The 15556-nt window shown below is 37.9% G+C and overlaps 1 protein-coding gene across 8 annotated transcripts in view; it reads right to left on the reverse strand.

Moving 5' to 3' along the window:
- Window positions 1–15556, reverse strand: part of LOC18432182 (Metallo-hydrolase/oxidoreductase superfamily protein) — a 62821-nt gene that overhangs the window by 25978 nt on the left and 21287 nt on the right. For all 8 annotated transcript variants that reach the window (XR_016046843.1, XR_016046841.1, XR_016046839.1 and 5 more), the window contains exon 4: window positions 13148–13330. Coding sequence is in view for 2 of the 8 variants with exons in the window: in XM_011624300.3 (XP_011622602.1) it covers window positions 13148–13330 (183 nt within the window). In the remaining 6 variants the exon portion in view is untranslated. The remainder of the gene's footprint in view (window positions 1–13147; window positions 13331–15556) is intronic.

Raw genomic sequence — 15556 nt, forward strand, 5'->3', positions numbered from 1 at the left:
TGTTTGGTTGGTTAAGATGATCTTCCAAACACAAAAAGGAAAACAGGCAATAAGTCGACATTTAAAAACACACACAAAAAAAAAACAAAAAAAGGGGTAAACAGGAAATAATGGAACCATAAGTATACTCTTCTTCTGAAGTTGCCTCTACAAACAAAAGAACACTATGAAAGTGATGACTGAAGGTGAAAGGTGGACAATATGATCTAGCCAAGTACATACAATTAAAATTTTCTTCTTTATTTTATTTATACTAGCTAGAACACTTACAGGTGAAAGGTGGACTATGTGACCGAGTAAGTCAAGAGTCCAAATGTAGTTTTTACTCAATGAAAGAGCCAAGACCACTCACTTGCATGTCATTTAAGAGAAAATTACATTCATCGTGTAGAACTGAAAATTACATAAGGAAGCAATGGAAGCAATAGAAACACGTAATATGAAATACTGCGTACTTTACCTCAGGTTACCCCCAAGGACTCTGTAAACTCCAAACCAGGTCTCCTCCACCAATGGTGCAGGGGATCTTGGTTCAAGAAATACACCTCACAATTTGGAAAGAAGAGGCAAAAACCTTAGAGAGCATCACATGAGATTTCCTTGACCGAGGCTCAACTCATGAGTATGAGGCAAGGACCTAGGGCTAGGTGGCTTAGGCGCGCCACCCCTTAGGGTTAACTCTTTCCTAAACCCTAATTTGGATGAGAGAAAAAGAGAGAGAAGGGTTGAGTGGGGCATGCCCCCTTTGGTTGCTTAGAGAGAGATAAAGAGATGAGAAATAGAACCCACATAGCTAGTATTATAGACAAGAGGCTAGGGTTTCTAGCGATAGGGTTTTGCCATCATCATGAGGTTTAATCTTGGCCTTTGATCTTAGAAACCTATGGGGTGAAGCCATCATGATTAAAGGAATGATGTGAAACCTTATCCCTCAGTTTCCATAACTCCATTCCCATCAAATATTTTGTGTAAAGAAAGTATTTAATTCATACTATTTAATATCTCACACTTTCTTATCTTGATTCAATTCAAATCTCTACACCTTAAGTTTTCAAAAAATTTAAATCATCACATGGCATATAACTAAATAAGGAAAGTTGCATGGGGTGGGGCGCACCACCCATGTGGTGTCCATGTGGGCCCCACACATACATTGGTGGGCCCATTGAACCCCATTGGGCCCCCAATATACTAATATTAATTTTTAAATATTAAAACAAATTTTACAAAACCTCCAAATATTTCATTTTTCTTTGATTAAAATAAATCCAAAAAAAAAAATTCTTATATAAAAATCATTTTTCAATAAAATAAAATACCCTGAGAGGTCTAAAAATTCATTTTAATTATCTATAAAATAATTTAAACTTATTTAAACATATTAAATAAGATTTGATGGGAATTGAATCCATAGAGTTAGGATTATGACAAATATATTGAAGACGCCAACTCTAGAGACCGCATCTCACTGCACCTTCTCAAACTAACCCAACAGATCGACCCACAACTCATCGTAGGGGTTCATGATTGGACCGTCAAAGTCAGCCAATAAGTGGCGAAGATGAGATCCTAGACCATGGATTACATATTCCTTCTTGAGGACAAGTCCATGGCCCATTTCAGCAGTATGCTTCATGGGTCATTCCAATACAATCCAGTATTACAAGGAGTCATCTCTTCCATACATGTACACGTCACACACCCTTATTCAAAGAGTTGTTTTCCGGAAGGCTATCTAGTGTACATGCCGTGTGATGGTAATGATGATGATTTAGACCCTTGTCCACTTAGGCCATCCATCACATACAGGGGTCAAATCCATGTCCCCTGGGCAATTGTCTTGGGCACATCTCTGACCTCATTTAGGAATAACCCCGCATCGAAACCCTTATCAATTGTGCTTACACGATGCCCAGGACTACGGGTTTTGGACTTCATATTGAGTCATACCCAACCAAAACTCATGCATGTCTAAGGCATTAACAATGCCCTACAGTCCAAGCTGGACCATACTCTTATTGAAGTCAATAATTCATTATATATTTTCAGTACATGCTCTCATAAGACCATTAAATGGCCACAACACCCCACCAACAGGTAGGGCTCCCAATGGTTTGGGCCGGGCTTCAAGCTTCTGGTCCTGTCCGGCCTCAAGGTTCCAGTCCATGCCGAAACTTTGGGCCCTTTCCAGACTTGTTTCGGGTCCAAAATGAAAGAGCGGTCATTTTTCAGGCCGAGCAGGGCTCTTACGGGCCAGCCTGAAATGGCCCAAACCAAAAATTCTCTCTTCTCTCTCTTTATGGGTCTCTCTCTTTCTCACTCTCTCACTTGCTGCTACTCTCTCTATAAAAACCTAACATCTCTCTACACTCTACCACCATCCCTTATTGTACACTTCTCTTATCTCTCTCTCTCTCTCTCTCTCTCTCTCTCTCTCTCTCTCTCTCACACACACACACACACACCCTAAACACCACATACTCTCTTTAATCTGCTGTCTTACCATGGCTTCCTCTTTCTCTTCTTGTTCGGCTTTAACACTAGTTATTTGGGATTTTTTATTATGACCTCTAAGGCTAATTTCTACTCAAATTTTGACATAACGATATGGCTAAGTTATGAAACAATGGAGAGCTCCTTCAAGTCTCATTAGACAAGTACTCTAGCTTTGGTTTTCAGTCTAAGAATGAATACCTCTTTGGTAATAGTCATATGCGCTTGAAGCTCGTTCTAGGGAACTCTGAAAGGTATCTATTATGTAATTCCTCTCCTCCCTCATTGCAATCTCTCTCTAAATCAAGCAAAGCATTCTAAATATAACTTCCATTTCTCTAAATGGGTTTTTTATAGAGAGAGAGAATAGCTTTTTAGAGAAAAGGAGAGAGAGAGGGGGGGATGGATTCTTAGAGAGAGGGGAAAGTGAATGGATTTTTAGGAGAGAAGGGGGATGGATTTTTACAGAGGGAGAAGGGGCGGTCGGGGTGGGGAATGAAGTGGGTGAGTGACCACATGTTCCCGCCCCTTTTCGCAAAACTTTTCATTTCCCAATATTATTTTTGGCTTTTAAATTTTTCAAAAAAAATATTTTAGTATAATTTTTTTACAAAAAATATTTTTTTACAAAAAATATTTTTTTTGACCTACAAACAAAAGAGAGATTAAAAAAAAAAGAGGCTTCTAATTGGGCCTGGCCAGACTTATATTTGGGCCAGTCCAAAATGCACATTTCCGAGTCAGTGGACGGGCCAGGCTTAAATATAGCAGTTTTCAAGCCAGGCCGAACATCCAAGCTCAGGCCGAATTTTTTTGGGCATTTAATGGGCCCAGGCCGGGACAGCCCGATGGCAGCACTACTTACAAGTGTCCAAAATATATCCTTTAATTTACAGAAATAAACCTTAATATAATCTAGGATCTTCAGTTATATGCCATTTTCAGAAAAAATACAATATATGAAATTGAATCAAGAAATATGGAATCATTAGATTACCAAATTACCTTGCCAACCCCAAGAACTTCATACACCCCACTTTGGGTCACTTCCATCGATGGCACACGGGATCGAGGTCCTCAAACTTGTCTCAGAATGTGGGAAGCCTAGGCAAACCTTAATCTCTATGAGAGCATCAAACGAATCTTTGTATATGGGATGGACTAATCTCCAGGCCTAGGCAAGCTAGGGCGTGCCACCCCTTTTTCCTATGGCCTTAGGGCATGGCAACCCTCCTTTTTCTTTTCTTAGAGAGAGGTGATATTCGAGAAAGAGAATGTGGAGAGAGAAGGGTATGCAGCACTAGGGAGAAGAGATGTCTAGAGAGAAGTGTGTTTGTCTCAAGCCATAAGAGAGTATTTATGATACAAAGTCTAGGGTGTTGGGGTATAGGGTTTGCCATCTTAGTGAGACTTAATCTTGAGCGTCGATCTTCGGAGATCTATGGGGTGAAGAGATATTAGTCACCCATTTCCTAGATCAACCGTCATGATTAAGGGAAGGTACTAGAACCATTATCCCTCAATTTCCTAAACATATTCCCATCAAATACTTAATATATTGAAAATACAATTATTTATTATATTGATTTCAATCAATCCAAAATCTTTCCCTTTTAGAAATCAATCAATCCTTTCTCTTAATTCATTCCAGAATCAAAACACACTCTTGAAGTCTTGTCGAACAAGTCAAAGAGAGAGAAAGAGGAGGTGGGGCATGCCACCTGTGTGGGTTCCTTGTGAGCATTATGCCCCCACTTAGATGGGCTCAATATGATGGGCCCCTATCATAAATGGGCCCTCTCACCTTCTACAAAATTTACATATTAATAAAATAATTTTTACATCCCATTTAATATTTGTAATTCTCTTTATATGTATACACTCTACAAAATTCAATTTTGCCTATTTTAACACTCCTTTTTGCCAAAATAAAATATATAGAGGGTTTTAAAAATGTATTGTAATTTTCTAAAATTCAAATTATAACATATTTAAACTTATTAAAATGAATTTGATGGGAATTGGATCCATAGGGTCAAGGATAACACAAATATATTGAGGTACTCCATCTATTCTTAAAACCATGCACTATTATCATCTTCATAAACTAACCCCACCAAACCCATGACCCACCGCCCATCACAGGGTTCATGATTGGTCCCTCAAAGCCAATCAATAAATGAAAAGTACACGATCCTAGTTCATGGACTTCAGATTCCTACCTGAGGACAATTCTAGGTCCCATTCAGTACACTATCTCATAGAACCTTCCAACAAAATCCAATGTTGCATGGAGAGATCTCTTCCGCACATGTACAGGCTATGCCCCAATGCACTGCTTCCTGGACAGCTATCTAGTGTACATGCCGTGTGATGGCAATGATGAAGATTTTGGCCCATGTCCTTCAGGCCAGCCACCACAGATAGGAGTTACACAGTCCCCTGGCCAACTACCCTAGGAATCTCTCCGACCTATCAAAGGATAATCCCACCACAAAACCCTTATCAGTTGTGCCTTATGCCCAACACTACGGTTTTACAAATCAACTTAAGCCTAGCCCATCGAAACTCAGGTGAGTCACGACATAAAAGTGCCTCATTTGGTCCCTACAAACCATAATCCTTTGGTCCCTCCGGATGCCACTCCCACTAAGTTATCACATCACTATAGTCATAGTTTTATATACTCTTATAAGGCCTTTAAATGCCCACATAACCCCAACATCTTCCACTTGGCCTTTGAAGGTCTTACAATCTCTCCTCACACACTCTCATCACCACAATACAAAATCTCTCATTCGCATCTCACTAACTCTCTCATGCCATTACAATGTACACATTTTTTGTAAACTCCTTCGCCACCAATCCTCTTATCAAGGATTCACTAATGTAGCCTTTGTGGGGGACACCCTATCTCTACTGCCCAGATCTCGTCTCAAATGCGGCAATAGTGCATTTTATGTCCTCGATATTCTCATATAAATGTGACCCTTTAGCAACGCGAATCATGGACTTGTTGTTGCAAAAGACCTTTGCGTACCCTCATCGTATGGGGTCGTATCTTAGCAACTTGAGGAAGTTCTTCAACCTTGTTGCTTCTTTCACATCTAGACAACCTAACCACATATCTGGGTTCCATAGTAGACAGCATTACAATATGTTGTTTCAGCTGCTCCACCAAGCATAGAGATACTTCCACTGGGATGTCAAGTCATCTGGATCCCTTCGGCGGTTCATAATGGAACACTTGTATATCTAAAAATACGAGCATCTAAAAACAACTGTTGGACTTGCAATAACTTTCACTCGAACCAGAAATGTATACACCAAGTACTGTCTCACTGCCCTCATGGTCAAACCATAAGAGTCTTCAGCAAGTTCCACGCCAGAATAACTATTGCACGAGTTTTGCAATATTCAAACCTTTTTTCTAAACCATGAAGGTTCAACCACAGTAGTTTCTTGGATGTAAATCCATACACACCAAGTGCTTTTATCTAGACAACATATGTCAAGGAAGCCTGACAAGATCAGCATCACAAGACATTCCTTATGGTTCTCGGTCTTAAGTAGTCAAGGATTCCAATTAACTGACTATCACGCCACATAATCATCACAATGAAAAACATGAGTCAAGACTTATGAGTATATAAAACAGGATCAACGACAAACAACACATCTCCCATTTCATAAAAATAATTTCAAGACTCAATGTATGATTTTCAAGGAATAGTTTTAAAATAACTACATAAGGAATAATTACATAAGGAATTATTACATAAGGAATAGTTTTAAAATAACTCGACGGCTTGGTATGATTTTTGCACACTAGATGGACCTTGCACGTCAATGGCGTTTTTCATAAAACATATCCTATAGATTTAATCTTTTCAACACTGATGATCCTTTACCTAATTCAATTTTAAAAACAAGTATATAATCTTTGAAAATCATTTTTACCGCATTCACTTTAATTTCACCATGATATGTCCTAGCCGTTAAAAATGATTCATAAAAACCCAACTACAATTTATAGAAAGCAAAATATGACTCAAAAATAGATCGTCACCAAAAACCCAATATCCAAACAAGATACGCACCCTAATTAGGGTTAGGTGTGCCACCCTATGGGTCGAAACCAAGCGACTATAAGGGCACTCCACCCAACCTAGTGACCGTTATCCACAAATGTCTTCTCAAACCGGCCCAACGAAACCCATGACCCACAATCTCATGCAGGGGCTCATGATTGGCTCGTGAAAACTAGTAAATAAACAATAAAACTACGATCTTGGAATGTAAATTACATTCCCCCCCCCCCCCTCCCCACCCCCCTTAAGAGTAAGTCAAGCACACATCACTCTAGTTCAAAGGGAACTCTCTCTATGCATATGTACATGTGCCCCTTTCTAAGATTGCTTACAGATAATGTGGCTCTCATATGTATATGCCATGTGGAATTTTGTGAGAATTTACTCATGTCTCTCATAGGCCTACATCTGCACACAGGAGACTATACAACTGATGGTGATCAAAGCACAAGAAGTAGCCACGAGTATCTTCTTTAGGAGCCACAGATTCCTCTTAATTTTCTCTCACATTTGGAGGATGAAAACCCTAAGAGAGCTTTCAAGAAGAACAACAAGAGCAAGAAATAGTTTGAATTTTATATAATTTTTTAGGCTATTTCAGATGCTTTTTCTTTTTTAATTGTTGGACTAGTTAGGCTTTTTAGATATTTTAATTAAAGTAAGGGAGTTTAATTTCAAGTTATACTTAAGTTAGAACCTTTTCGTCAAAAGTTAATTGTATGGATAAATATTGTCCAAAACAATAATTTTCCGATATAAGTAAGGGTGTGGATTGGCAAGAGAGGTATTCACGTATTCCTCTTTAAGAAAAGAAAAGACTGTCTTGGGAAAAGAAGTCTAAAGCTTAAGCCTTAGGTGGGAGAAAGCCTAAGGATTTCGTCAAAATTGCTTGTGCCAAGGTGTTTTCTTGCTGATTTTCTATGTTTCTTTAAGTTCTCTACATCAAGTGGTATCAGAGCCCACGATCTACACAGAAGGTACTATAGCAGTGTACGAAGTTACTATAGCAGCCTATAGAATTGTTGTAGCACTTTACGAACATCACTATAGCGAAGCTTTTTTGTGCCCTACATCAACAACAAAGAGGGAAGTCGCAGTGGGGTCTAGGATTTGTATATTTTGGCCAAAGTTTTGCCAAAACAACCTAGATCTTATTGATTGCCTAAGGTGTGATTTCGATGAACCAATGGCAGTGAGAAGGGGCCGTAAAAAGGGGATTTTTGTAGATACACTATGTGTTCCCATAGATGACAAAATTAAGGAACTTGAAAGGCAAGTACAGTAGTAGTTATCAAAAAAAAAAAAAAGGCAAGTGCAGTAGTTGGCACAACAGTTCAGGAGCCTCAATAATGAGAAAGACGGTGATCTTTCAGCCCAAGATGGTATCGAGTACAAGCCTTTTCACTTTCACACTTCGTGTGTGGAATCAGGTGACGAGGATAACGATAAAAGACTAGACATGGGGAACATCATTCTAGGGTTTTCAATTTGAAGGATGAAATTATTGATTTTGACAAAGATACATCGCGAAATTGGTAAGTTGTAGATTGGGATTCACCACCAATCTTCGATATACACTAGGATGAACAACAAGAGTTTTTAGGAGATGTGATCTATGATAAGGATCAAGATGATGGTGAAGATATTTTGGAAGAGGGTGAAGAATATGGAGAGAAGTCAACATGAGAACTGATCAACATCGCGGCCTTTCAAGTAATTTACGGTAGTGGAATCAAAGAAGTCATTGGAAGCATGGTTGATTCAGAATCTGCAAATTGTGGTCCTGATTCCTCAATATACATATCAGGATCCATTTCTTAAGGAATTATTTTTATCACGAATAATCTTTGAGCCAACAAAGAAGAAGGTTGAAGAAGGTGGTTTTGATGCTGAATTCATCTTCACACAATTCGAAACTCGAGGACGAGTTTTCTCCAACCAGGGGACAATAATAGAAATTATATTTATTTTTAATTTCTATTCAATTTTAAAGGATATATATTTTGATTTTAGTTTTAAGATTTATTTTTAAGAATTTTTTGTTTTTTAAGAATTCTAGGTTTTTTTTTTACTTCAAGTGTACTATTCAGAAGTACTATTCATGAGTATTGTTCACGGGTACCTTCACAGGGGTAAAACTATCATTACAAAATTTAAATTTAAGTTAGGATATATAGGTCATTTTAATCATTGTATAGATATGTAATGTCTTCTGAACATTGAATTATAATATATAAGAGGTGTGTGGAGCCTTGAGAAGGTCAATTCCAAGTCACCTTTAGAAATGAAAATGAGAAAAGCTTAGGCTTTTGGAACCCTAGTTTAGGTAAGGAGAAGAAACCCTAGGTCTCTTTGAATTATGCTTGTATTTAGCTTCGTTTCTTGCTAATTTTACTATTCTCTCAAATTCTCTTGCATCAACAACTGTCTTGGCCTACAATCCATCCTTGGGCATCTCTCTAGCCTCAACAAGAGATGACTATCTGTAAACGTTTCTCCAACATTTCATGTGCCTAGGGATAAGGTTTTGGACATGGCCAAGGTCATAGACCACCTAACCCTTGGTCAGTCAACACACACTCCCATTGAGCTGCATAATCCACCATAAATGATATATACAAGCTCTTATAGCCTTTAAAGGCCACAAACCCCAGCAACTATTCCATAATAAATTCCAAAATAATAACAATACAATAATAATCATAAATCATATGAATGTTATAAATACTCAAACGACATTAGGCAATTGAAATATGGATATCCAAAAGAAGGTTTGCATATACTAAGGTCCTAAATGACCCATCCATTACTGATTTGACCTTTGCGGATTTGTGTATCCTATCCCAAGGTTGTTGACAAGCCATGGTTTCATACTAATATCTTTCCCACAAGATGCACAGTGCAAGGAAAGGTATGCAGAATCATTATAGATAGTGGGAGCTGCAAGAACATGGTTTCCCATGAAATGGTAAACAAACTGAAGCTAAAGAAAGACAAGCATCCCCAACCCTAAAAGATACAATGATTCAAACAAGGCAATGTTCCTATTGATTCTTGTTCCTCATTTTTTGTGCATTGGTAATCGGTATAACAACTTAATATTGTGTGAAGTATTTCCATAGTTACCAAGAACAGAATCGACAAGAGCTCCGAGATCGGGAGAGGGAGCGGGGAGCGGGGAGGGAGGTAGGCTCGAAGATCCTGGTCGAGGAAACGAGGTCCGTATATGGTAAGGTAAAGGGATCAAGATCCCTAACTTTTAGGGAGCGCGTTGTATATCTGCACAAGAGTGCATTCTTTACTAAATGGGATCGTGTTATGTCATGATTAGGATCGAGGTTCCCAAAGTTCACTTGTCAACTGTATTACAATTCAGGAGAAAATTCCATTGAACAATATGTTTAACTTTTTCCAAATTCGTAGACCCAGGTATCAATGTAAATAAGAATCATGTCATTGAAATTCTTTTGACATTTTGTTCCCATTGGAGTATGATTTCGCACATGAGTAGTGATAATAAAAATCCAATATGGTAATGTAATACCTGAGTCCTTGTTCACATGTTAACATAGGAATGGAGGGTGATAAAAACAGTTACTTCAGCAAGAATCACTATAAAAATTACTCATGTGATCCATTACAAAAATTGCACATCTGCCTACAAAGCATAGGTCCTCATTTCTAGCACTAGTCAATTGGATTGGATGACTTCTAATAGAATATCAATTGATGATTATATATAAGAATATTGCGATAGATTGTTTCCAAAAAAGAGATGCCTCAATAGCTAAACTCTCCTTTGCAAAACAAGAAAAAAGACATTGTTATATATAATTCCCAATAACTCTCCTCAATCAAAGACTGCTAAGGGCTGAAAGATATACACAAGAGAGACTTCACATTTCCACGCATACATGATATTCCATCACCAAAAATGCAAACCATGAGTGGCTCGATTTGGTTAACCAACATTCAAACGATAGAAGTGTCCTTCAAGAGGTGGACAAGACCTAATGAACTAGCCCCAAGGAGGTTAAGTGTATTGACATTCCTCAATATCGCAATTAACTTTTGTATCTCCTTTCGTCTTATTGCTTCTCTCTCCTTGCTTGTTTTCTGAACTTTCTTTAAAACTAGTCTTAAGTCATGATTCACAAGGTGTGTAAAGTCGAAAATTGTAAAATATGTAAGAAATCATGGCATTCAGAAAGTTTCTAGGTCATAAACAATTGGAGATCCATACTCCATTGTATATGAATGAAAAAATGTGTCAGTCAAACTCGCTCCCAAAGTAGGGAATACTCGATTGCAAGTTGGTGGTTATTCCGTTTACTCAAGGAACCATAATTTTTGGCATAGGGATCTAGACACCATTAGTTGGGATCAAGTTCCCTGATTTTCCAAATCAAGATCCCAAATGTCAAGGAATCACCCCGGAGTCTCAAATAGCGAGATCGAGCGTCCAAAGCGGAAGCAACCCCTTCCTTAGAAGATCCCAATAACTACATGTATTACCAATGGACGTTTGTCACTAGTTGTTACGACGTCTTTGGCAGTACGATTGTATCGTGATTTATAATGGCCGGAACACTACATATTTCTTTACAAAGGATCGTGTAAATGTGAAATTACACCCTTTAAGAGACGACGATAAAGACAGAATTACGGTGGAAAAGAAATCTAAATCGATTGAAGATTCAATCGTTGTGTAAGCAATTCAGTCCACACATTGTTTATGGTTGAATTGTGTGAAAGTAGTGAAAATTAGGTTATGTTCACCTTAGTAATGAACAATAATGGCAATGTTGAGGTGGGGAATGAGGTAGTTAAGCCACTTTTGCTTGAATTCAAGGATTTGATGCTTGAAGAATTACCCAGTGGGTTACCTCCCATAAGAGATCTTTAACACTGCATAGACTTGGTTCTGGGAGCTAGTTTACCAAATCATGATGAGCTACAAAGGCGAGTTCCAAATCTATTGACAGGAGGACGACCACAACAGTGGGATTTGTTATTATCTCAAGCTGAGTTCACGTATATAGAACCACAGGACGATCACCTCTTGAAGTAGTTTATGGCAGGAATCCAAAGCAGGTATTGGATCTGATGAGTGTGCCTGAAATGGTGCAAATCAGCAATGATGCAGATGCTTGGGCGGAACACATTCGAGATATCTAGTGGGAGGCAACAAAAAAACTTAAAGAGGAACAGAGCGTGCTACAAAGTGGGTGCTGATTGACATAGGTACCAAAAAGAGTTTAATGAGGGTGATTTAATTATGGTCTACTTATGGAAGTAGAGATCTCCTCAAGGACAGTACCATAAGCTGAGGTTTAGGTGTAGTGGGCCTTGTCATGTTCTAAAGAGATTGGGAGTGAGTGCGCATAAGGTGGAGCTTCCAGCAGGTTATAATATTTCGTTAATATTCAATATTACTGATTCATATGATTGTCATGGTGAGAATGATGAAAAGATGGAGAATAATTGGCAGGACCAGTTGCGACAATTCGAGGCCCAGGTGATTGATTTTGTGCTTGATACAGGACTATTACCACAAGTTGTTTATCATATACACAATATATTGTGCTTTAGAAAGATAAATCTAACACAGAAGATTCATGGATCTCAGAGATGGGAGTTCCAAGGGTAGATTCTAACAGATGGAAACAATATATTGACCAGAAATCGAGGGTGAGTTATAACGAGGGGTAGATGTAGTCCTGTTGATGACATCTCCAGCATGTGATTTTTATTTTGTCTATTTTTTATTATTCGTGAGATATTATTCACAACCACTATTCATGGATATTGTTCACAGGGTATTGTTCATAGTTACTGTTCATAAGGATATTTTTGGAACTTTTAATAGTGTTCAGGGGTGGTGTTGAGTCTTTCAGAATTGGTTGGAATTTATTAATTATTAGGGGTAGTTTGGTGTTGTACTATAATTTAGGGTTTAGAAAAGCGGTTATAAAACTTTTTAAAGAGGTTAGAGTAGTTTTGTTGATTTTACCATTGTCGAGATACTTCTATATCGAAGCCTCTAGAGTTCCACTTCTATTGAATCTATAGAATTTTCAGCCCCATTTTCTCATTAATCATGTCCATCAACACTCTGTGCTCCATCACAAACACATTCTTCTAGGGATCCTTGATAAAATAAAGGTGTGTTGAGCATGGCTAAAAGCTTTCAGAGAACTTTGATGTCCAATATCTTTAATATAATGTAAACGATCCTTAATTATAGGACTCTTTATAGCATAATTTGAAGGTCATACAGCCATGCATCAGCAACCTAGTAGAAACTTCCACAGCATTATTCCATGGTGAAATACCCTGAATCACGCATACAGGTATGTGAAGAGCAGGAATTATTTCAAGGAAATTAATTATCAACTTATCATATCCATGGAACTTTATCACAAGAGTTCAGGTTTTACATATTTAAGAAATAAGTTTAAACTAATTGATTAATAGTGGCATTACCTCAAGATTCTACAACCTATGGGTTACAATTATTCCGACCATCATTGACAGAAAAAGCTTACAAGGAATGGTCATACCTTTGAATGCATTTTATGATGGCATCCAGGGTCCAATATAATTGCATCCCCCTGAGCAACAAAATGTGGATCCATAATGTCAGATTCAATAGTGTCAGGTGCTATGACAACCAAGTTCGTTGTACTGAAAGGCTTCTGTGTCCTGCTTTCCATGGGTACCACTACAACTCCTGAAGGATATTCCTGGAGCAAAAAAAAAATAAAAAATCATAATTGTGGTTCATCAGAGACTTTGTATAGCATAAGGAGATGAAAGTAGCTGCAGTACAGACATCTAACTTTTGGACAAGGATGGTGAAAATAAATCAGGAATGCATGCGACAAGAACTGAATTCAGTAAATATAACATAATACTTGCTTATTGAATGGACAACAAAACAATAAAAAGACAGCGTGATTACTACAGAAAATAACATAACCTTGATATTCTAGAGAAATAAGATTCAACAACTCAATAGATTTTGTAAGACTTAAAGATGGATATAGCTCTCAAAATGTATCAGTATCAGCAAGCATTTATATAGAAGGCATCACAATAATCTGATATGGTTAATTGTTTAACCCAAGTTCAGAGTTTAAGTAACATGCCAGTTGATACCACTAAGATGCCAAAAACAAGAATATCACAGTATTCAAAAGCACCAGGCAGCAAGGATGACTTGGAGTCAATGGGGCCTAAAGGCACCAGGCAAGCACCTGATTTTCCAGGAGGATGTAATTTATCACACAAAAAAAAACATGAATTGATTATTTTTGTGTAGGGCACGACATATTCATCAATAAACCATATTATCAGTTTTATTTTTCTATAACGATTACATTAATTGAAGCTTATAGTCAGTAGCAGTCCTTCTTCCATAAAATAACGCTAGAAAGTTATGCTTTGCCTCATGAGTTAAAGAGTTAAAAGGAATATACCTATTAATTGATAGAGTATTACCCAATTCACATGTGTGCACTTTGTAAATTACGAATACAAGATGTGCAGTATCATTCTTTTCTTGAAAAATGTGCCTACTAAAAAGTTATAAACAATAAATAACAAACAAACAAAAACAATGCCAAATTGACAATGCACATAAAATAAACACAAAAGGTTTCCTTCACCATTTATACTCAACACGTAAACCTAAAATATGAAAACTCTAAAGCTAAAAATAGCAACTTTAAGGCCTCATCTGCAACAGGGTCAACTCCTGCCTGTAAAACAATTAGTGGAGCCCAGCCAGCATTGTAAATAGTAGAATATAAAAACAAAAAACTCATGAGGTTATTTCTTTTCTCTTGAAAAACATGGGCTGGGAGTGGAGTTTACAATACCCATTCTTGTAAAAGTAGCTAGCAAACAGTAGTCCATTGATCACCAACACATTCTCTTTGAAAAGTATCTATCATCCACACATTCTTAACCATTCTGAATAACAATGGCACAAAAACCCCTTCCAAAATGAGTCTTAACAATTAATACACTATAGCATGGTAAACATTATAACCACTTACAATATGGTTTTGGCTCACTTTCCTGAAGTAGGGGAAGAACTCAACTTCAAATTTGAACCTTTTTGGAACCAGAAAAGGAGGGTCTTAATAATTTTTGGATGGATATAAACCTCAAGAGAGCATTTCGTTTCACTAAAATGGAGAGCTTAGCGAGCATTCCCCATAGCCATAGATATTTTTTATCCATGGGTACACAATACCTAGCTGGGATCCAAACTTGTAGGTAGGCCTATGTGGGCACCTGGGTTCTTTGCCTCAGGTGTACCAATCTCAGCCATAGTTTACCTGAAATAACACCCAAGGGAGGCCCACACTCCTGCGTGGAGGCTTTTAACAACTTAGATCAAGAGCAAAGATCAAATTTAGAAACTGCTCCCTTAAGCCACAAATAGGAATGTCTGCAACATAGTTGTTAGGTACGGGGAACGGGAATGGTTCCAGGATCGGGGGTGGGATCGGCAGAGCGAAGCTATACTGAAGATCCCTATGCTTGGGATCGATGCTCGTACAGCCTCAAAGGTCAGGATCAAGGCCCATGTGTATTGGGAATCGAGCTCCTTTATTACATAGGATCAAGAATCATTATATAAAGGTGTGAGATCCTATACGCAAGAAGCGAAGTTCCCAAAGGCATTTTTTTCAGTTTCTTAACTCAAGAAGCGCATTAGTAAAAGTGATCCAACATATTATGGAGTGAGGAATAACTTTTATTGGGGCGAGTTCCATTTTCTTAGAACACAAGTTCCACATGTGGGTAATAAGGATCCGTGGCTTTAAAATGTAGCTCCCAGCATTGCTAACCAATAACAAGTTGGCTTAGTCGTCTATGAAATAAATAAGGAACTTTAAAGTGATCCCATATTGGTGGGATCTGGATGCCAAATATGGCGATGCTTGTGTTCCATTATT

The sequence above is a fragment of the Amborella trichopoda genome, chromosome 13, assembly GCF_054954075.1.
Source record: "Amborella trichopoda isolate Santa Cruz 75 chromosome 13, AtrichopodaSantaCruz75HAP2 v2.0, whole genome shotgun sequence".
NCBI classification, from domain to species: domain Eukaryota; kingdom Viridiplantae; phylum Streptophyta; class Magnoliopsida; order Amborellales; family Amborellaceae; genus Amborella; species Amborella trichopoda.